The sequence below is a fragment of the Artemia sp. Qi Xiang Cuo genome, chromosome 10 (genome assembly GCF_049724085.1).
Source record: "Artemia sp. Qi Xiang Cuo chromosome 10, ASM4972408v1, whole genome shotgun sequence".
In the NCBI taxonomy this organism is placed as follows: Eukaryota; Metazoa; Arthropoda; class Branchiopoda; order Anostraca; family Artemiidae; genus Artemia; species Artemia sp. Qi Xiang Cuo.
The window spans coordinates 76,100,352-76,120,695 of NC_142803.1; the positions used below are offsets into that span (position 1 = coordinate 76,100,352).

Genomic DNA, 20,344 nt, shown 5'->3' on the forward strand with positions numbered 1-20,344 from the left:
GGGCAAGGGTTTTAAGCTATGCCCTGGGGGTATATGAGGTTTTTTTATAGAAAGCGTTGTCTTATAAACTTCAAAAAAGGCTCATTCGATTGGAAATTTGAAGGGCTAGTACCCTTTTTAGTTGTCGAAAGTGATTGGAGGGTAACTAGCCACCCCCGCCCATCATTCCCCCAAACACATCCAATCAAAATTTTGAGATAGCCATTTTGTTCAGCGTAGATGATTTCCAGATAGAAAATATGTTTATGAGGAAGACACTCCTCCACTACCCTCAGGGAAAGGGTTTTAAGTTATGCCCTGGGGGCTCATAAGGTTTTTTATAGAAGTAATTGTCGTAGAAACTTCGAAAAGGGTTCATTTGATTCGAAAGTGGTGTGGCTAGTGCCATTTTTAAATGTCTAAAGTAATTGGTGGGCAACTAGCCCCCCCCCCCTACACCCATCATTCCCCAACACATCAAGTCAAAATTTAGAGATAGTCATTTTGTTCAGTGTAGTTAATTTCCAGATAGAAAAAATGTTTTTGAGGTGAACTGTTCCCCACAACCCGTGGGGCAAGGGTTTTAAGTTATGCCCTAAGGGCATATAAGAACGATGTTGGCACAATGTACTATGTGTTATTTTTTTCCTTTAGAGAAGGGCACTTCATATGGAAGGGGTCGTCGTAGAAGCTTCGAAAGGGGCCCATTCGATTGGAAATTGAGAGTTCTAGTGCCCTTTTTAATTGTAAAAGTGATTGGTGATCAACTAGCCCCCTCCCCCTCCACGCTCACAATTTTTCAAAACAAATCCAATCAAAATTTTGCAGATCAAACTATAAAGTCTTAAAAAACGGAAAGATTTAAAGTATTGTTTTCTTTTTTCCTGAAAAGACTGTGTCAATATAAAACGAACAGAAATTAATTTTTAAATTTTATTCCACAAAATAAGTTTATCAGCAAAAAGTAAAGTACTCCATTAAACAAAAAATAAGCAAAAATAAAATCATATAATGTATCAAGCGAGAAACTACCACAAATCAGCATCGATAAATAAATTAAACCCAAAACGAACAGCAATTACAATGATTAACCGAGTCAAACTCAAAACGAGCAGAATGTAACATAAGTTGGGCGCAAAACCCATATGCCTTCCCAAGGCCAGAACAAAATTTGCACGTTACTGGAAAAATACAAATGAATGTGCATTGCCAGTTTAATATACATTTACTGATATTTAGTAATCAAAATGTTTATATTATTTGATTTATTAAAGCTATAAAAGTAAAAACACATATATTTTTTCAGTAAAGTGCAAATTTTTTTGTTTTTGAATTAGTTTTTGAATAAATTTTAGAATTTTTTCACCCTTTTCACTGCTGAAGGAGTCGATCCTGTGCTTTCAAATGTATTAAGATAACATATGCTTTGCAGAGGTTAATAGTCATTATTAGCCATCAATCATTGTATCTTTTTTATTTTAGGACACCTGACTAAATTCTGTGTCATATCCAAGTTCTGATAAGAGTATAATACTTCTAATAGTTTGCATTAAAATCGTTCTTCAATACCTTTCATGGAATTGCAACAACTTCTTAAGACTGCTGATCTCATTACAGCTTCTGAGGAATCTTTAGTTAAAAAGAGTAAATATATGCATTTAATTGTTCTTTCACAAAATTAAAAAAAATATATTTTGCCTTGGAAAATAATCACCCCATTTTTTCGGCTTTCTCATTAAGTTGTCTAAGGAAAAAAAATGGTCCTAAGAAAAAAATACCATCAAATCAGGGGTAGAGGCTTCATATGGGAATATTAAGTTATAAGACGTGTAAGAGAGGAATAAAATTAGCTGACTTCAGTGGTTAAATTTTGGGACATTTAATTAATGGGACATTGAATTACATTTAATTTTATGTATGTATATAATATCTGTATATTTAGATTATTAAACGTAAATAAAAAGAAAAAGCAGTTGCATTTTTTTATTGAGCTTTACTGTTAAAATTTTTATATGTCTGTTTAATTTAAAATTTGTTTTAGAATTTGCCGACGCTTTACCACGTGACCTTGAGAAGCCCTTTCATTTTCCAAACCATCTTTTGTCACCAAAACATGAAGATGTTACCTTGCTGAATTTACCTAGCATTTCAGGACCATGTAAATTTGAAGATGACACCCAGGAATTGGAACCCAAATGTTCTAACAATGAAGGTATATCTGAAATTTTGTATTTTTGTTGATTGAAATGTATTGGATATTATTTTATTGGACAAAAACAGGACAAAGAGACATATTTTCACAAAGTAGTTTTGCAGGTTTTTACACGTAACTAAAAGGAAAAAGCAGCTGCATTTGTTTAGTAGGCTTTACTGTTAAAACTTTTATATTTTTACACGTAACTAAAAGGAAAAAGCAGTTGCATTTTTTTATTGAGCTTTACTGTTAAAATTTTAATATGTCTGTTTAATTTAAATTTTCTTTTAGAATTTGAGGACGCTTTACCATGTGACCTTGAGAAGCCCTTTCATTTTCCAAACCATCATTTGTCACCAAAACGTGAAGATGTTCCCTTGCTCAATTTACCTAGCATTTCAGGACCATCTACATTTGAAGACGACACCCAGGAATTGCAACCCAAATGTTTTAACAATGAAGGTATATCTTTTTTTGTTGATTGAAATGTATTGGATACTATTTTATTGGACAAAAACAGGAAAAAGAGACTTTATCTTAAGATGGAACTTTTGTTTTATCTTTTTTCCAATGTGCAGGTGTTGGCCAAACCGCTTTTTTAGTCTTTAATGAACATTTTTAAACTTTCACAAAGTAGTTTTGCAGGTTTTATTATTTTCCAAAGCCTTGATAATAAGCCTTAAAACTATATCTCTACATACATTTTATAATCTATATTTATAGTGTATATTTCTCTTTAAGTTAAGAGATAAAGAAATAAATCTGTATATTATTTTGATTCCAAGGTGAATTTGAAAGAAGCAGAAAATCGGCTGTTATTATTTGAACTGTCTACCAGAAATTTTTAGCATAGAATATTATTTTACTGAAAACACTAGATTCAAACAAAAATACTAAATTCATTTTGTGCAGATGAAGTGAAAAGTTTTTTTTGTCTGTTTTAGAACGAGTTGTTTTAAATATTTAGCCAGAAGAACATAGCGAGTCTCATTGGAAAAAAAAAAGGTCAAGTTTTCCTCAGAAGGATAAAACCTTTTAATACAAAGTGAAAAATGATAACCCAAAAAAAAAAAATTGAAGCGAAAAATCAGAGCCTAGCGAAAATTTTATACCAAACAAACTTGTTTTCTGCATGTAAATACACGTTGATGAGCTCTTAAAAGTTCTGTTTTCAATCACCAGTTGTCAGTTGCCTTTGACCAGTTCTCAGTCGCAACCTAAATATTGTTTGATTTAACAATTGACTTATAGCCGATGAACAGTCAACTAAAACAACATATTTATTGTTCAGAGTTCAATAGAAATTTTTAACCTGAAATATGTGCATGTCTCTGTAAGAAAAAAGTATTTCACAGCAAATAAATCTGCTCACAAGGTACTCCAGCCTGACTCTTTGTTACAAAGGAATTTTTTTTAAACGATTCAAAAGTTCCCAAATGGTGATGGCGGTGTCACTATGTTTGACCGAAATGTCCAGAATTTGTTTGATTGTTTTTTATTGTCTATTAAAATAATTTATATAAATATTCAATAGAAATTTTGAACCTAAAATATGTGCCTGTCTCTATAAGAAAAAAGTATAGCACAGCAAATAAATATGCTCACAAGGTACTCCAGCCTGACTCTTTGTTACAAAGGAATTTTTTTTAAACGATTCAAATTTCCCAAATGGTGATGGCGGTGTCACTATGTGTGACCGAAATGTCCAGAATTGGTTTTATTGTTATTCATTGTCTATTAAAATAATTTATCCCTTTTTGAATTGTTATTTGTAACCTGACGAAAACCTGGCTTCCGTGCTTCAGATAGGAATATAGACGTGTAACACGTTATTACGCGTGTTACTCGTTAGAAGACGTGTAATAAATCACTAAAGTTAGTTGAAGTAAGCTGTTAAATGTTGACAGACTATATTTTGAATCTTGAGACTATATTTTGAAAATATTTTGTATTTTTTTTTTTTCTGTTTTTAACTCTGTAGACTTTCAAAACATTTTGAAAGATATATATTTGTTTTCAGTTTTAAGAGTTTTATTATTTGTGTTATTTGTTTAACTCTGTAGACTTTTAATCTTTTAGGTCGCTTTTCACCACACGTGTCTGGATTTCACTTACAGGGAAATACGTCACTAGATGTTTCAAAGAATCCATCCACAAGCAGTTTCTTAATTTCGTGTGCATCGGAATCAGAAGGAAAAGGCTTAGAATATCAGAAAACAGGTTTGAAAGTAAAAAGGAAGAAAAATTGAAAAGATATAAAAGAACTCATGAAAAGAAAAAGACATATAAATGTGAGGTTTGTTAAAAGTCCTTTTCTCGAATACAGACATTAAACTAGCACATAAGACTGCATATGGGTAAAAAACCGTTTAATTGTGACATTTTTGACCAAGACGTTACTCAAGCATCAACTTTGAACACCCATAAAAGAATTCACACGGGTAAGAAACCGTTTAAGTGTGATGTTTGCGACAAAACGTTTTCTCAAGCAGCAAGTTTGAACACCCATAAGAGAGTGCATACGGGTGAGAAACCGTTGAAGTGTGACGTCTGTGATAAAACCATTTCTGACGCATCATATTTGAACACCCATAAAAGAGTGCATACGGGTGAAAAACCGTTTAAGTGTGAAGTATGTGATAAAACAATTTCCCAAGCGTCAACTTAGAACACCCATAAAATAGTGCACACCTTTGAAAAACCGTGTAAATGTGACTATTGCAATAAGACCTTTTTTTAAGCAAAAACTTTGAACACCCACAAAAGAGTGCATACAGGTGAAAAACCGTTTAAGTGTGACGTCTGTGATAAAACCTTTTCTGAAGCATCAGCTTTGAACACCCATAAAAGAGTGCATACGGGTGAAAAACCGTTTAAGTGTGATGTTTGTGATAAAACCTTTTCTGTTGCACAAACGTTGAACAACCATAAAAGAATGCATACGGGTGAAAAGCCGTTTAAGTCTGACTTATGTTATAATACGTGTTCTTAAGCAACATATTTGAACACCCATAAAAGAGTGCATACGGGTGAAAAACCGTTTAAGTGTGACGTCTGTGATAAAACCTTTTCTACAAAATCAACTTTGAACACCCATAAAAGAGTGCATACGGGTGAAAAAACGTTTAAGTGTGATGTTTGCGATAAAACGTTTTCTCGAGCATCTAATTTGATCAACCATCAAAGAGTGCACACGGGTGAGAAGCGGTTTATGTGTAATGTTTGTGACAAAACTTTTTCTAGAGCATCTAGTTCGATCACCCATCAGAAAGTGAATACGGGTGAGAAAACTTTTCAGAGTGACGTTTCTTATAAAACCTTTTCTACAAAATCAAATTTGAACCGTCAGAAAAGAGTCCAACCGCGTGAGGAACTATTTAAGCATTACGTTTGTTACCTAACGTTTTCTCCATCATCACATATGAAAACACATATGAGAGTGCATACAGGTGAGAGGACGTATAGGTGTGACGTTTGCGATAAAACGTTTTATCGAGCAGCTAATTTGATCACCCATAAAAGAGTGCACACGGGTGAGAAGCGGTTTAAGTGTAATGATTTCGACCAAACTTTTTCTAGAGCATCAAATTTGAACACCCATCAGAGAGTTCACACGGGTGAAAAGACTTTTATGTGTTATGTTTGTGATAAAACCTTTTCAACAGAATCACATTTGAACACCCGTAAAAGAGTGCATACGGGTGAGAAACCATTTAATTGTGACGTTTGTAATAAAACGTTTTCTCAAGCATCACATTTGAACCGGCACCAAAGAATACAGACGGGTAAGAAGCCGTTGAAGTGTGATCTTTATGACCAAACATTCTCTACATTACCAAATTTTAACCGCCACCAAAGAATGCATATTTGTGAGAAACCTTTCATTTTAGAAACCTGACAAGCATATTGATGAGAAACTTTTCAGTTTGAATACACATTAAAGACTGCGTACAGATGAGAAACCTTTCATATGTGATGAGTGTAGAAACACTTTTGTGATTCTTAGCAATTTTACTGGCATTAAAAAATGTATACACAAGTTGATACAATTGGTACCAATTGGTACATCAAATTGCTTTTTTTCAATGTTTTTATATGTGTTTAATTTCTTTAACTATTTTAGTTTCTTTAGTAATACAAATTTGCTTGATTGTTACCAATGTGATGTATGTAAGAAATGCCTGTTTACATCAAGGTTTTGGAATGAGCTCCAAAGATTTCACTCAGGTGAGAAACTGTTTAAAAGATGATTTATGCAAGAAATGCTTGCCGTGACTAGACTATTTGAACGCACTCAAAGAGTGCATACAGGTGACAACATTTAATTTTTTACTTGAGCAAAAGGGTATTTTCATTTAAGTCAGCTCTGAATTAGCATCTAACAGCCTATTCTAGAAAAAGCCTCTCAGTGTATAGACTACAACTTTTACCTATGGAAGAATTTTGATTTTCATTTAAAAGAGAAAACTTGATGAAGAATTGAAGCTGTTCCATGTTTTCTAATTCTCACGTTTAAATTAGCACTTTGGCTTTTATATAGTTTTCTGTGTTTTTTGGCAATTTAAGTTGTCTTTCCATCCACTGACCAATGTGGAACCACGCAAGCCTAAAAAGGCTAATCCCTATTTTCAAAAACAAAAAAAAATCCTCTTAAATTGATAACCTCAAAAGAAACAGAAGTTTATATTGCCCAAGACTGAAATGCTTTCACAGCAAAGCAAGATATAATTAGTTGTCAATTGTTTGATTTAGTTCCACAAAAAATGAGAATAATCAAGGCTAAAGAAACAGGAACCATGGATCAATTGACAATAACAAATTTGGGGCCCATGTGTTTCTTTTTCTTCCTTATAAACGATCCTAACTGAATTAGTCTGGATCCCTTAAAAACCACGAATTGTTTGATAATACTTTTTATTTCAAGACAGGAAGTAGATCTAATCTGCCTCCAGGAAACTAACCTTCATAATATGAAAAAAAATAAAACAAAAGGCTTTGAGACATGCAGGAAAGATAAGATAAGGAAGAAAGGGAGTTGATGTAGCCCCGCCGATAAGAAAAGGGATTCCACGCTCTCTAGTGGCCCCTAAGGGGCATCCTAACGCAAGAAACCTTATAATATATAAATAAGTTATAATAATAAATAAGCAAGAAACCTTTTCAGCAGAACTAGGGCTCTGAAAGATTCTATAGAGATGAAAAGAACAGTGGCAAAAGCCGAAAAAGTCATAGAAATGGCAAAACGACAAGCAAGGTCCTCCTTTTTTGGAAATATTAGATGCAAATACCCCCATAGCCCAAGCATATAATTTTATTAATAGAAGGTCGGCAAGAAGGATCAACTGGAAAAACTTCCAACATTTGGGATAAATGGTTCCTCAATTCAATGTGACGAGCGTAAAGCAAATGTCTTTGCTGGATCTCCTCTTAGACCATTGCTTTTCCTACTTATAATATCAGAATTTGACCTTTCAAGTTCAAAAGTATCCAAGAGGGAGTTTGCTGATGATGTCATTATTTGGGAATGCGGACGCTCAAGTTAAGGATCGGAAATTAATCTACAAAAAGTGCCATATTAGAACTAGATGCTTTCTCGGACACTAAAGTCCATTTCATTATCAGCCCTTAAAATGAAACCAGTAATCGTCCATAATAAACAAAAAGTCCAAATACCCCAGCTTTACATGAAAGGCAAATTAATTCACCTTGAAGCTAACCCTGTGATTTTAAGATTAACCTTGGATCAACGGTTTGCATGGAATGCGCAAGTCGAAGCTGTGAAGCAGTCCTGGGTGAAAAGAATACCAATCCTTAGACGACTTACTTCCCTCTTTTGGGCAATTTCTCCAAAAGTTCTTTTGGATTTTTATAAGAAGTTTTCTATATCGGTGGAGCCTTTTTATAACTTGTAGCTTTCTTATATTACCATGTAGGCTTACTATGGGCTAGAGTTTGTTCTTTACCATAACAATTAATAACGAACTATATCGATCGTTTATGTAAACTACCGCTGCAACCTGGAAAAAATCACTGAAAACTAGTTTGAATTTTTTGTCAGTCAATGACTTTAAAACTTTGTTTCCTACTATATCTAAATTGAAGTGCTCGGGCCTCAAGGATAGGTTCTATCAAATATGTATATCACCTATTGTTTGCATTCTTTGGCATATGAATGTTTCATTGTGTAATGGTTAGCACTTAGGACTTTGAATCTTACGATTTGAGCTCAAATTTTGGTGGAGACTTTTTATAACTTGTAGCTTACTTATACTACCATGTAGTTATTTTTAGCTAGATTTTGTTTTTTGCCATAAACCATTTCTACAGCCACAATAGCGATAAACTTATATGTAATACCAATCCCTTATGTAAAAACTTTTCAAAAGAGGCTTGTATTATCTTAACTTTTAGTTATTATGTGTAATGGGTTTGTTCTTTACTAGGTTTCAGCTATATCTGATTAAACTTACATAGTTCCCATTTATAATTTTCCCGAAAAAACATGGATCCGTTTATATAAATACATACATACATAAATACACAATTGTTGCTCACTTATAAAGATAGTGTATGACAATATTTAATTACTTAGGCTAGACTTGGTTCTTTATTATATTTTTAATTGTAAAATGTTTTTAACCATATCCATTTCCTTTAAAATGAGCCCTTAAACAGCCCTCTATGATGTTCCAGTGCCCCGCTATCTGAGTAGAACAGAAGGAAAAAAAAAAATGCGGTTTATGGAGATATTGTAGTTTAAGCAACTTTCTTGTTTTTCAAGACAATAGATTTTCCTCGTTATTTAAGCCACATTTTCCTCGTTATTTAAGCCACAATTGTTGAAGTCAAGAAACTGTAAGTTTCTTATATAGGATTTTTGGACAAGGCGGTTCTAATAGTATATTTTGTGTTTCGATCCTACTGAAATTTTAAGATAGCCATTCTATTCAAAATAGTCTAAATATCATACAACAAAGCTTTTGGGGTTGAAACAAACCCCAGAGATTAGGGCCAAGGGTTGTAAGTTGTGCCCAGGGGATATTTAAGTTTTTTATGGAAGGGATGATTGTTTAACTTTAGAATAAGCTCAGTCTTTTTACCTGAAAAAGACTCTGTCAATATAAAACGAAAAGAAACTAATTTAAAAAAATTCCACAAAATAAGTTTTTCCAAAAAAAGTATGGAACTCTATTAAACCAAAAATGAACAAAAATAGAATCAAATAATCTACCAAGCATACAACTACCACAAATCACTATCAATAAATAAATGAAACCCAAAGCAAACATAAATTAAGATAAATAACAGAGTCAAACTCAAAACGAGCAGAAATTAATATGAGTAGGGTTCTAAAACCCTATGCCTTCTAAAAGCCAGAATATAATTTGTACTTTACGGAAAAAATCCTTTTAAACTTTTCATCTTTATAACTTTATGAAATCAAAAATTATAATTAAGATTTTAAGGAATAAACGTCAGCGTATATTAAACTGACACTGCACATTTTTTTCAGCAAAGTACAAAATATATTCTGGCTTTTTAAAAAGTATAGGGTTATAGAACCCTACTCATAATAATTTCTGCTCGTTTTGAGTTTGACTCGGTTATTTATTTTAATTTCTGTTCGTTTTGCGTTTTATTTATCTATTGATACATATTTGTGGTAGTTGTATGCTTGGTATATTATTTGATTCTATTTTTGTTCACTTTTGGTTTAATGGAGTTCTTTACTTTTTTTTGAAAAACGTATTTTGTGGAATTTTTTTAATTAATCTCCTAGAAGGACGGGAGGGTCGGGACGAATCTCCTAGAAGGACGGGACGGGAGGTACTGACGAGATCTCACAACTTAAAAGGGTATAGAAGTCATCCTTATCCTCTTCCTTGGCTTCATGTTTGGGGCATAACAGGTGATGATGGTTATTTTTCCATGTTTACCATCGAACCTTGCTCTCAGGAGCCTGGGTGCTACTGGTGCGAATGACAAGAGGGTCTTCTGTGCAGCACTGTTCAGCACTAGGCCAACGCCTCCTCCTTTCTGGTGACCACGTAACTAAAGCATTGTGCGCCCTTCACCAATGGACTCCTCACCATCAATAGATAGACGTGTTTCAGTGATTCTAGCCATTGTAACTATATTTCTTGAATTCTCTGGCTAATAGAAGCTTTGAACCGGGTTGGTTCACTGTCAGAACATTCCAGGTGGCCAAATTTAGGCCACCTTGGTCAACGATAATCAGAGGGAATTGTCCGGGGTCGAAACGGGGTTTGAGATGATATATCCGTGGCTGAATTTCTGGTTCCATTCGTAGCAATGAAAGTTTCAGGAGGAGAGCTGCCAACCCAACCGTCTCTAGATGTATTTGGTTCTCTTGTGTCTAGCCAGATATCCACAGGCACGTGGAGGTCGTTCTTCATGCGCTAATTTGTATGGGAACTAACTCAGGACGAGCATCATTACCTCCAAAGAGGCATTCCAACATTTTTATGTTGGCATTTAAAGAGAATGTCAAAATAAAAATAATAGTTGATGAAGAGGGACATCTTCTTTCTAGTGCTTGTGGTAACACGTTGCCCAGCGATAAACCCTATCGCCAGCTTTCGAGTATTAGCATTCAAAAGATGGTCAAAAGAAGACAGGCGCACTCCTCTACTAATATCATAAACCATATCTTGTCTACGTACCGGAACTTTTACCTGCGTAAAAATAATGTGTTAATAGACAGTGAAATTGCAGGTAAAATAAAAAGGGCATTGGCAGTAAATATCACTAACGAATTTGAAGATGAATTGATGAAAAACAAAACAGAAAAATGTTACTACTCTCATCGACAGATTATCAAGAGATAGTCAATGAATCCTATAATACCAATGATAAAACTCATATTGAACCTGTAGCTGAAACCATGTTAAAAGACGTGTATGACACCGAAATGGAATAAGTGCTATGTCAAGAGAAACAATGATGAACTATTTTATGGAACGGATTCAAAACATTAAACATTTTATATGATTTTAATAACATGTAGAATTGTATATGTCATTATTTGAATAAAAAAATCTCCTTGCATTACTTTGTTATGTTTCCAGTATTTTCTTAGGGTACGCTAGCAATTCCATCGAGTCTGTGTCTGACTAAATCTTGATAATTTCTCACTTCATATGTCTCTAACTCTAAAATGAATCCGGTTCATTTCTCTCGGACTGTTATTAAAACATAATTAACCTATTTTAGACTCTAGTACATCACTTGTGAGCTGTTGGAAGTGTTTTTGTTTGACTGAATCTCGGTAAATTCTCACTTCATATTTCTCTTCTTCTAAAAAGAATTCGATCCACCTCTCTCTGACTTTGGTAAAGAAAAACCTGATTCACCTATTTCAGACTCTAGTATATCACTTATGAGCTGGTATTACCGTCTGTGTCTGACTGAATCTTGATAAATCCCCACTTCATATGTTCAAAATCAATGATTGTTTTTCAGGGTACATTCCGTGATTCAAATTGTTTCTAGTATGTAATATCAAACATTTACCGAAAACATACCAGTCTAAAGATAGATCCTTGATTTAAATTTGTAATTTTTAGCAATTTAAGAACCTATTCTCCTATGTGACCCGTCCAAAAATACTCACTTCACAAAACCATTTGCTAATAACCTATCAAATTTACGTGGAAATCATTTTAAATTGTCTGTGTCAATCTCAACATCAGCATACCATATCCTATTCTATTATGGACCTGTTAAATAAATCTCCTTAATTTTCAAAATCAATGAAAGTTTCTCAATGTATATTCCCTGATTCAAGCTTTTTTTTCTAACATGTAACATCAAATATTTACCTAAAACATGCCAGTTGAATGACAAACCCTGGATTTTAGTCTGAAATTTTCACCAATTTAACAACCTGTTGTCATATGACCCACTTATATTGCAAATATAAAAGCAAAACGTTCTTATGAGTGACATTAGTAAATAGATTTGGAATATATTGATAAATGGGAGTTCTTCCAGAATGATGATGAATTCTTGTATGTCAAGTTTCTTTTATACGAATCTTCTCTGTTATTTCTCAAGAAATGTGAAGAATTCCTGTAGGGGGACCATGATTTTCATGATCTTTTATTTTTCTCGTCGCGATCTCTTTCTTGTATGCCATACCCCCTTTTCCATGGCCATCTTTGTGATTTTGAGCTTTTATGGGGCGGTAAGGGCACCCTTTCTTCCGCTAGTTTCTTTCCTCAATAATCTAAAACTGAGTTTCTCTCCACTGTAATTGAATTCATTTCATTCAATAGTTTTCTTCTCATTTCCTCAAGATTCACCTCATCTATTCTAAAATCCACATGTTCTAAATTGATTGCATTAGACTCATAAGAATTAGTAAAATCATGACAATGGTCTTTACAGATGATACAGACGCAGTAAAAATAAATATATATATCAATATTATCTGTGATTGCTTCTGGTAACAGGCCTAAGAAAAGGAATGGTTAAGCTTAATGAAGTTTATTGCTTAAAGGTCACTAATAAACATCCATCAAACGGTGTCCTGTGACATATCATCCTTCTTGCTGTGTTTGATGCACAAATCACGATTAGGTATGTCTCTTGGTTTTCACTGTGCGAAGAACAACCTCATCTTCACAAGAGTGATAAGCCCCTTCAAATTTGGGGCATTTAAACTCATCTAAATTGAAAAACGGAATTCTGGGGTCACAGTTTTGGATCAAAAGTTTTTCTGTAGGCACATTACCTTTTACATACTGCGCTTTAACTCTGAAAAAACTGTATATTTCACTTACTTCTTCTTGAATTGTACACAATTCTTTACCTTTTTATTACAAGGTCTAATCAATCGATCATAAAATCCCAGTCGGCTCAAATGTTGTAATGTAGTGCTTTACTAGCTTTTATCATAATCAAACATATAATAGTTCACTTTATAGTGACAGCAGTTTATTTCTTCAGGCTCTTCAGTCAATATCAAAAGTACACATTCAAATATAACTCCGCAAGTTGATTATTTCAAGCCAATAAATTCAGTGTCACATATTTCAATCATATGTTTATCCTTCCAATGAAAAAAAAAACACTTATTAAAAACATACAATAAACTAGGTGGTGTCGATGATCAGCCACACAGGAAATAATCCACAGGAATGCGTGTGTGTGTATCTGTCTATTCAAATGTTGTAATAGTGTACTTTACAAGCTTTTATCATAATCAAACATATAATAGTTCACTTTCTAGTGACAGCAGTTTATTTCTTCATGTTCTTCAGTCAATATCAAAAGTACACATTCAAATATACCCTCCCCCCCTAGTTGATTATTTTAAGCCAATAAATTGAGTGTCACATTTTCCAATCATATGTTTATCCTTCCAATGTACAAAAAACACTGATTGAAAACATAATAAACTAGGGGGTGTCGATGATCAGCCACAGAGTACCACTGAGGCAGCCGCACAGGCGAAAATCCCGAGGAATGTGTGTGTGTGTATCTGTCTATGTGTGTTTCTGTGTTTGTGTGTATCTGTCTGTGTTTGTGTGTATATGTCTGTGTTTGTGTATGTGAAATTTGGTAAACATCCTGCTCATCTCTTTCAGACTGTGTTAAAACCCTGATACCCTATCTCAGACTCTTTTTGCATTATTTCAAAACTTTTTTTTATTTAAAAAAACAATAATAACATACCTATCACACTATTATCACATATCACGTATAATGGTTCAAATTATTGTCCTTCATATATTTCTAAAGTATCTTATAGTATGTGTATAACACTTGTCATAAGGTACACTTGTTCAAGATTGTCTCTGATATAATAGTAAAATTCACAGTATGGAAGTGGAAAAATCGGATTCCTGTCCTTGTAAATCATATTCTATCCAAAATGTCGGTGGACCTCCTCCTGGTTATGATTTCCAAAATGTCAAAAATTCAAACATGATTTTCAAAAATTCTATCCAAAATGTCAGTGGAGCCTACTCCTGGTTGTGATTTTCCTGAAATATAGATTAATTCACGATTTTCATTAATTCATTATTAACGTTTTCTGTAGTAAATGTCCAATGTGTTGTCACTAAAAGATTTTATAAAAATTCTTTTTTTTGTTATAAGTATAAAATCTAAGCTTATGCTTTGCTTTTCATTGATGTCTTTAATTTCTTTGGTGTTATTAGTGATCTCTTGGCTCATTTTCTCAAAGGTATTCAATATCTTGCGAGTATAATCATCCCATTCAAGGGCTAAAGGATGTCCCCATGAGAATTTCTACTGCAATAGTGGGTACTCTTGGGTTCATTTCACTGCTGCTAGTACCTTCAAATTCCATCAGAGTAGAACCAGTCATGTTTCCAGGAACAAAAATCTTTATTCACAATGTTATCACTCTCGACTCTGTTATAAGTATATGTAATGTCATTTTAAGACATAAAAAAAATTGTATGTCTCCTATCATTCCTACAACGCTGTTCAAGAAAGGCAAATTAGAATAATACAAGTTTTTTTTTGTTTTTAGAATAAATACACAATATTTTTAATCAGTATAAAAATATCACTGTTTAGAAAAAAAAACTACATAATTACATAAAATGTGCACTTTAGAGTTAAACTTTAAAAAAAATGTACATAAGTATTTAGAGAAGCAGCATATTTAAATAAAGGAAGATAGTTTGAGCTTCATGCTCCCAATTATTAACAAAAATATACCATTTTTCCAACTCTATCAGAACACTTTATAAGTAGCACTTCTTCTTCCTCACTTAAGGGAATTGCTATCTAAACCTCTAACTCCTATAAGCAAAATAGAGATTCTTAAAAAAAAGTTGAAATATTTTATTTCAATAAAAAAATTAAGTCGGAAAAAAACGTCACCAACATTATTTTTCGAATAGATAAAATTAAGACAGACATATTTATATCATCATCATTTTGTACTTTTAAAATATCACAGGTGGTTTTTTTGCTTTAAGTGTGGTAAAGCTTTCTAATTTAGTTAGTTATTAATTGAGTTAAAATATATTAAGACGCAAAAACAAAGTTTCAAAATACCACTTTTTAAGATAAAGACACAAATCCTGGAATGTGTGGGCTTGGAGAGAACTTGCTCAATAACAAATTTTCTGGCTAAATGCGTCAAAGAACTGGAAGGACGTGGTTAGTTTTTCGTACATATACCCCGATTTTTTAGACTGAAGGCAGACCTTTTGAGTTGCCGGGTGAACCTCTGCCCGTTTATTTTCTTATTAGAAATACCTTGGGATCTTGTCCGATCATTGTAAGTGTCTGTATCTTATTCTATATTATTGTAGTTTCTGAGACTTGTGGTCTACTTGAGACAGCAGTCTCAGTAGAATATCTATGTCTGTAATTATTATATGTACATCGAATAAAAACACTGTATTTTAGACAACCTCTCTACCATCTACCTTTAGCCCCTCGAATAAACCCATTCGGTACGCCTCATTAGTTCGGTCATAGCCTAAGGCACGCTACCGAAGTTAAGTTACCTTAGGGCCAGAGTTTATCTCCCCTATAAAGGGAGAATAAAGGCATCTAAGACTAAAACACCCAAATACCATAAACATAAACTTCACAACAACTGGTGGTCGCTAGAAAAACTGAGTCGAAAAGGATAGATAAAAATAGTAGATTGAAATAAAGATGGCTTTACCAGAGGAAAAAATGACTTCCCTATCAACAATACTTGAAATTGCAAAAATTATACCTGAATACGTGGGAAATTCCGATGCTGATGAGTTTATCGAAAAATTAAAAATTTTCGACGAACTAACTGAGTCGTTTGAGGATAAGGTCAAAGAGCATTGCGTCGCAGCCAGATTAAAGGGAAGTGCCCTTAAACATTTTGAAGTACTTAAGGAAAAAGAGCCCAAGAACATCAGTACTCTAATTGAATCTTTTAAAAAAAAGTTCATAGAGACAAGAATCTCCAATAGGCAAATAAAAGAGGTAGTGGTATTTAACGCCTCAGCTTATATCAAGGTATATGAAAAACAATTTTTTTGATCCGAGTGCTTGTATTAAAGGAAAAATGAAAATTATAAATTAGTACAAAGTGTACAATTATATACTAGTCACCAAAGGTTGCCAAAGACGTTATCAAGAGTAATATTATCGCGGAAACCTGAAAATTTAGAGCAGGCTATAATACTAGTCGAAACAGAGGTAAAAATTGACGAGGCTATAAAAAAGTTTGACCAGACGTCAATAAATAACACAGGAGCCCAAGAAAGTATAAAATATGAAAGGGGACAGAAAAGGGTGAGCTTTGAGGAGCCGAATCCTGAACCAAAAAGGCGCGATGGAGGCTGAGGGTCACCGTCTAGGAAAATAGCTGACAGACTCCACGACCTTGAAAAATTAGCAGCTAATAACCATATAAAATATGGGCACCCTCCCCCTCCAGAGACAGATAGTTGGGGAACCAACAAGGACAGATCAAAAATATTTAGAAATAACCAGGAAACAAACAAACAATTTAAGAGCAAATTTTATTGCTATTATTGTAGCAAACGAAACCACTATGCAGCAGATTGCTGGCATAGAATACGCAAAGAAGGCCAGACGTACAAGACAAGACACCAGTTCAGAACGCAGGGGGACAGAAATTTAGGAAGGCAGGGAACAAATAATACTTGGCAAACAAATAAGAATATTCCTGAATTTAAGCCTAGGAGGCAAACGGTTAACAATACCCAGGGTCAAAGTAGCAGCGCTGAAGAAAACTGGGATAATCCCAGAAACTTTTTCCCAAACAGTGGGCATTTAAACGGAGAAACCAGCCCGTAAGGGTCGACAGAGCTGTTTCCTTACAAAGACCCCTATATAGTTTAGAGTGTTGTGATACAAATGCAAATAATAATAATCTACCGATTCTGCGTTGCTTTAAAATTGAGTGTTTTCAAAATTTACCATGTTTACTAGATACAGGCGCATCTAAATCATTAATTCGAGAGGAAATTTTTAAGAGGTGTCCTCCTAGCGTCAAAAATTGCGTAAGCAGATGCCAGAATACCCTGACATCAGTGACAGGACACAAGCTGACAATTTTGGGAGAATGTCCACTAAAATTTACTGCAGGGGATAAAGAAATAACAGTAACAGTAATAATATGCAAGCAGCTACCATTTCCTTTTATTCTAGCAGTAGATGCCATCAGAAAATATGGGATTGTATGGGAACCCATATCCGATACAATTACCATAAACCAGGCAAATGAAAATACTAGTCAAATTTGCGTAACAACAGATAACGAAAGTGAAGATTCGAATTATAACCTAAAAATAAGCGGAAAATCGCCATAGAAGGGGGAACGACAGCTCGTTCTAGCGACATTAAATGCAAAAGAAGGAAAGGTTAAAACAGTGGATGCCATAATAGGAGGGTACACCACAAAAGAATACCCAATGATTTTCGTGGAAAATCAAGTTATAAAAATTGAAAATGGTATAACATACTTAGAACTATCAAATCTAAGTAATAATAAAATAAAACTGAAACAGGTAGATCTTGGATCAGTAGTAAAGATTTCACGTTCAGAAATCAAATCTCTAAACAGTCCAGAATTAAGCGTAAACTTCACTAGCCACGAACAATTATCCTCATTGAAACTGCAACCACAAGAAAAGTATGGAATGTCGAAAACGGATTTTTTGCAACAATTTGATTTAAAACATTTACCGGAAAACGTAAAAACTAGGGTGGAAAATATTCTTTAGGATTTTAAATGGACTTTTGCAAGACACAAAGCGGATTACGGATTAACTCACTTAATCACGCACAAGATATCCACAAAGGGCCCTCCAATCAAAAAGTCGCCGTATAAAACACCGTATCATTTAAAGCCATGGCTAGAAAGCCAAATAAAAGAAATGGAAGATCAGAGAATAATTAAGGAAAGTATTAGCGATTGGTGTTTTCTACTAGTAATAGTCAGGAAAAAAGATAGCACCTGGAGATTATGTATAGACTTTAGATCACTAAATGCCGTCATGGTTAAGGACCTGATGAAGTTACCAAGAATTGATACGATTTTAGATTCGTTAGGAGGTTCAAAATATTACACTAGTTTTGATTTCATAGCAGGATATTGGCGAATCACTTTAGATGCAGAAACAAAGCAATAGACTACAGTAATCTTAGACGATGGGAGAACGTTCACATTTGAACGTATGCCTTTTGGCTTATCATTTGGTCAAAATTGTTTTAGTCGACTAATGAATTTGGTGTTAAAAGATAACGAACCAGGAAGAAAAAAAGATACCTTGGCTTATTTAGATGAAGTAATTTTGTTTAAGGAAAACCTGGCAGACTACTTGGTCGGACTTAGAAAAATACTGGAAAACTTTGAAAAAGCAGGCTTGCAATTAAATCCAGAAAAGTTGGAAATAGTAGTACCAAAATTAGTTTTCCTTGGACACCTGATAAATCAAGGTACTATTTCACCAAATCAAGACAAATTTACAGTCATAAAAAAATTACAGCCTCTTAAGGATCAAAAAAGCTGCAGATCAGCTTGTGGTTTGTTAAGCTATTTCAGACAATATATTAAAAATTATGCCACAATAGCACAACCTTTGACAAACCTTTTGAAAAAATCAGGTAAATACGAATGTCCAGAGGACGCAAAACAAGCGCTAAATGAAATAAAAAGGCAACTATTACTGGCACCAATACTAAAACTACCAGATTTGTCACAAGACTTCTGTTTGCAAACAGATACTTCGGGGTACGGTACAGGGGCCATATTATTAAACATAAATTCTGAAGGAGTAGAGTCAATAGTCCAATACGCGAGCAGGTCACTGTCGGAGGCAGAAAAAAAAGTACTCGACAGTTGAAAGGGGGTGTTTGGCAGTTGTAGTTTTTACAGAATATTTTGGACAATTTTTACTTGGGAAAAAATTCATTTTACGCATAGACCAAAAATCATTAGTTTGGCTACATATGATGCAAAATACTTTAGCCCGGCTGACACGGTGGATACTACGTCTGCAAGCATATTCATGTACCCCAATATATATAAAGGACCGTACAAACATTTTACCTGACTATTTTTCACGAAATCCAGATACGGAAGGAAATTTGATAGCAACCATCTAGAACGAACTGGAAGGGGTAGAAATAATGTTTAATGAAAATATTTCGAAGCATCAAGATAAAGATGATTTTTGTTTAGGAATGAAATCCTTTTTATCAAAAGGAACAGAACTGCTAGAGCACTTTAAACATTTTTTAAAGGACTTAGATAATTTCGATCTTGACGAAAGTAAAAATCTTTTGATAAGATATCATAGACCATCGCAAAAATATAGAAAAAATGACTTTAAAATTATTCCAATAATTCCAAAATCTCTGGAAGGAGAAATTTTACAGATGGCACATGCAACAATTGGCTGTCACATGGGCGAAGCAAAAACTATGGGGAGGCTGAAAGGAAATTTTTATTTTCCAAAAATGTACTTAAAAGTAAAAGCTTATATACAAAGCTGCCAAGAGTGCGCCAAACAAAAGTCACCACCAAGGACCCCTAAGGATGAATTAGGTCAATACTCCACCCCTTCAGGGGTAGGAGAATTAATGTCAATAGACATTTGGGGAACAGGAGGAAGTTTACCAGTTTCCAGGAAAGGAAACAGGTGCGTACTAACCATAGTCGACCATTTTAATTCATATTTATACGCTTTTCCAATTAAAGACGAAAGGAAAATAACCATTGCAAAAGTTTTGATCAATGGCCAATTTCTAGAACATGGGATTTTCCCAAGAGTTTTACTTAGCGACAATTGGCCATGTTTTAGAGCCAAATTATTTCATAAAATTACAGAATATCTGGATGTTAGACGATGGTTTACCTCGTCTTATATGGCAACAGCTAATGGAAAGGTTGAACGTAAGCATAGGGAATTAGCTTACATGCTGGGAATACATGCAAGAGAGGAAAATGAAAATTGGGATGAACCTTTACCATTTGTAGTCTTTGCAATAAATATGGCTATTTCACGTACCTTAAAAGAAACGCCATTTTTTTTGCAACATATAAGAGATCGCAGAATTTGTTTAAAAAAAATACAAAATGACAGAATATATTGCAACTTATACCAATATAAGCAAGAGAAGGTGATGCGAATAAAAAAAGCTATG

General features: G+C 33.9%; 1 protein-coding gene across 1 annotated transcript in view; it reads left to right on the forward strand.

Moving 5' to 3' along the window:
• LOC148948182 (uncharacterized) overlaps nt 1-20,344 on the forward strand; it is a 445,032-nt gene that overhangs the window by 285,577 nt on the left and 139,111 nt on the right. The window contains exons 2-3 of the mRNA XM_089096127.1: nt 2,021-2,191; nt 2,465-2,635. Coding sequence (XP_088952253.1) covers nt 2,021-2,191; nt 2,465-2,635 — 342 coding nt within the window. The remainder of the gene's footprint in view (nt 1-2,020; nt 2,192-2,464; nt 2,636-20,344) is intronic.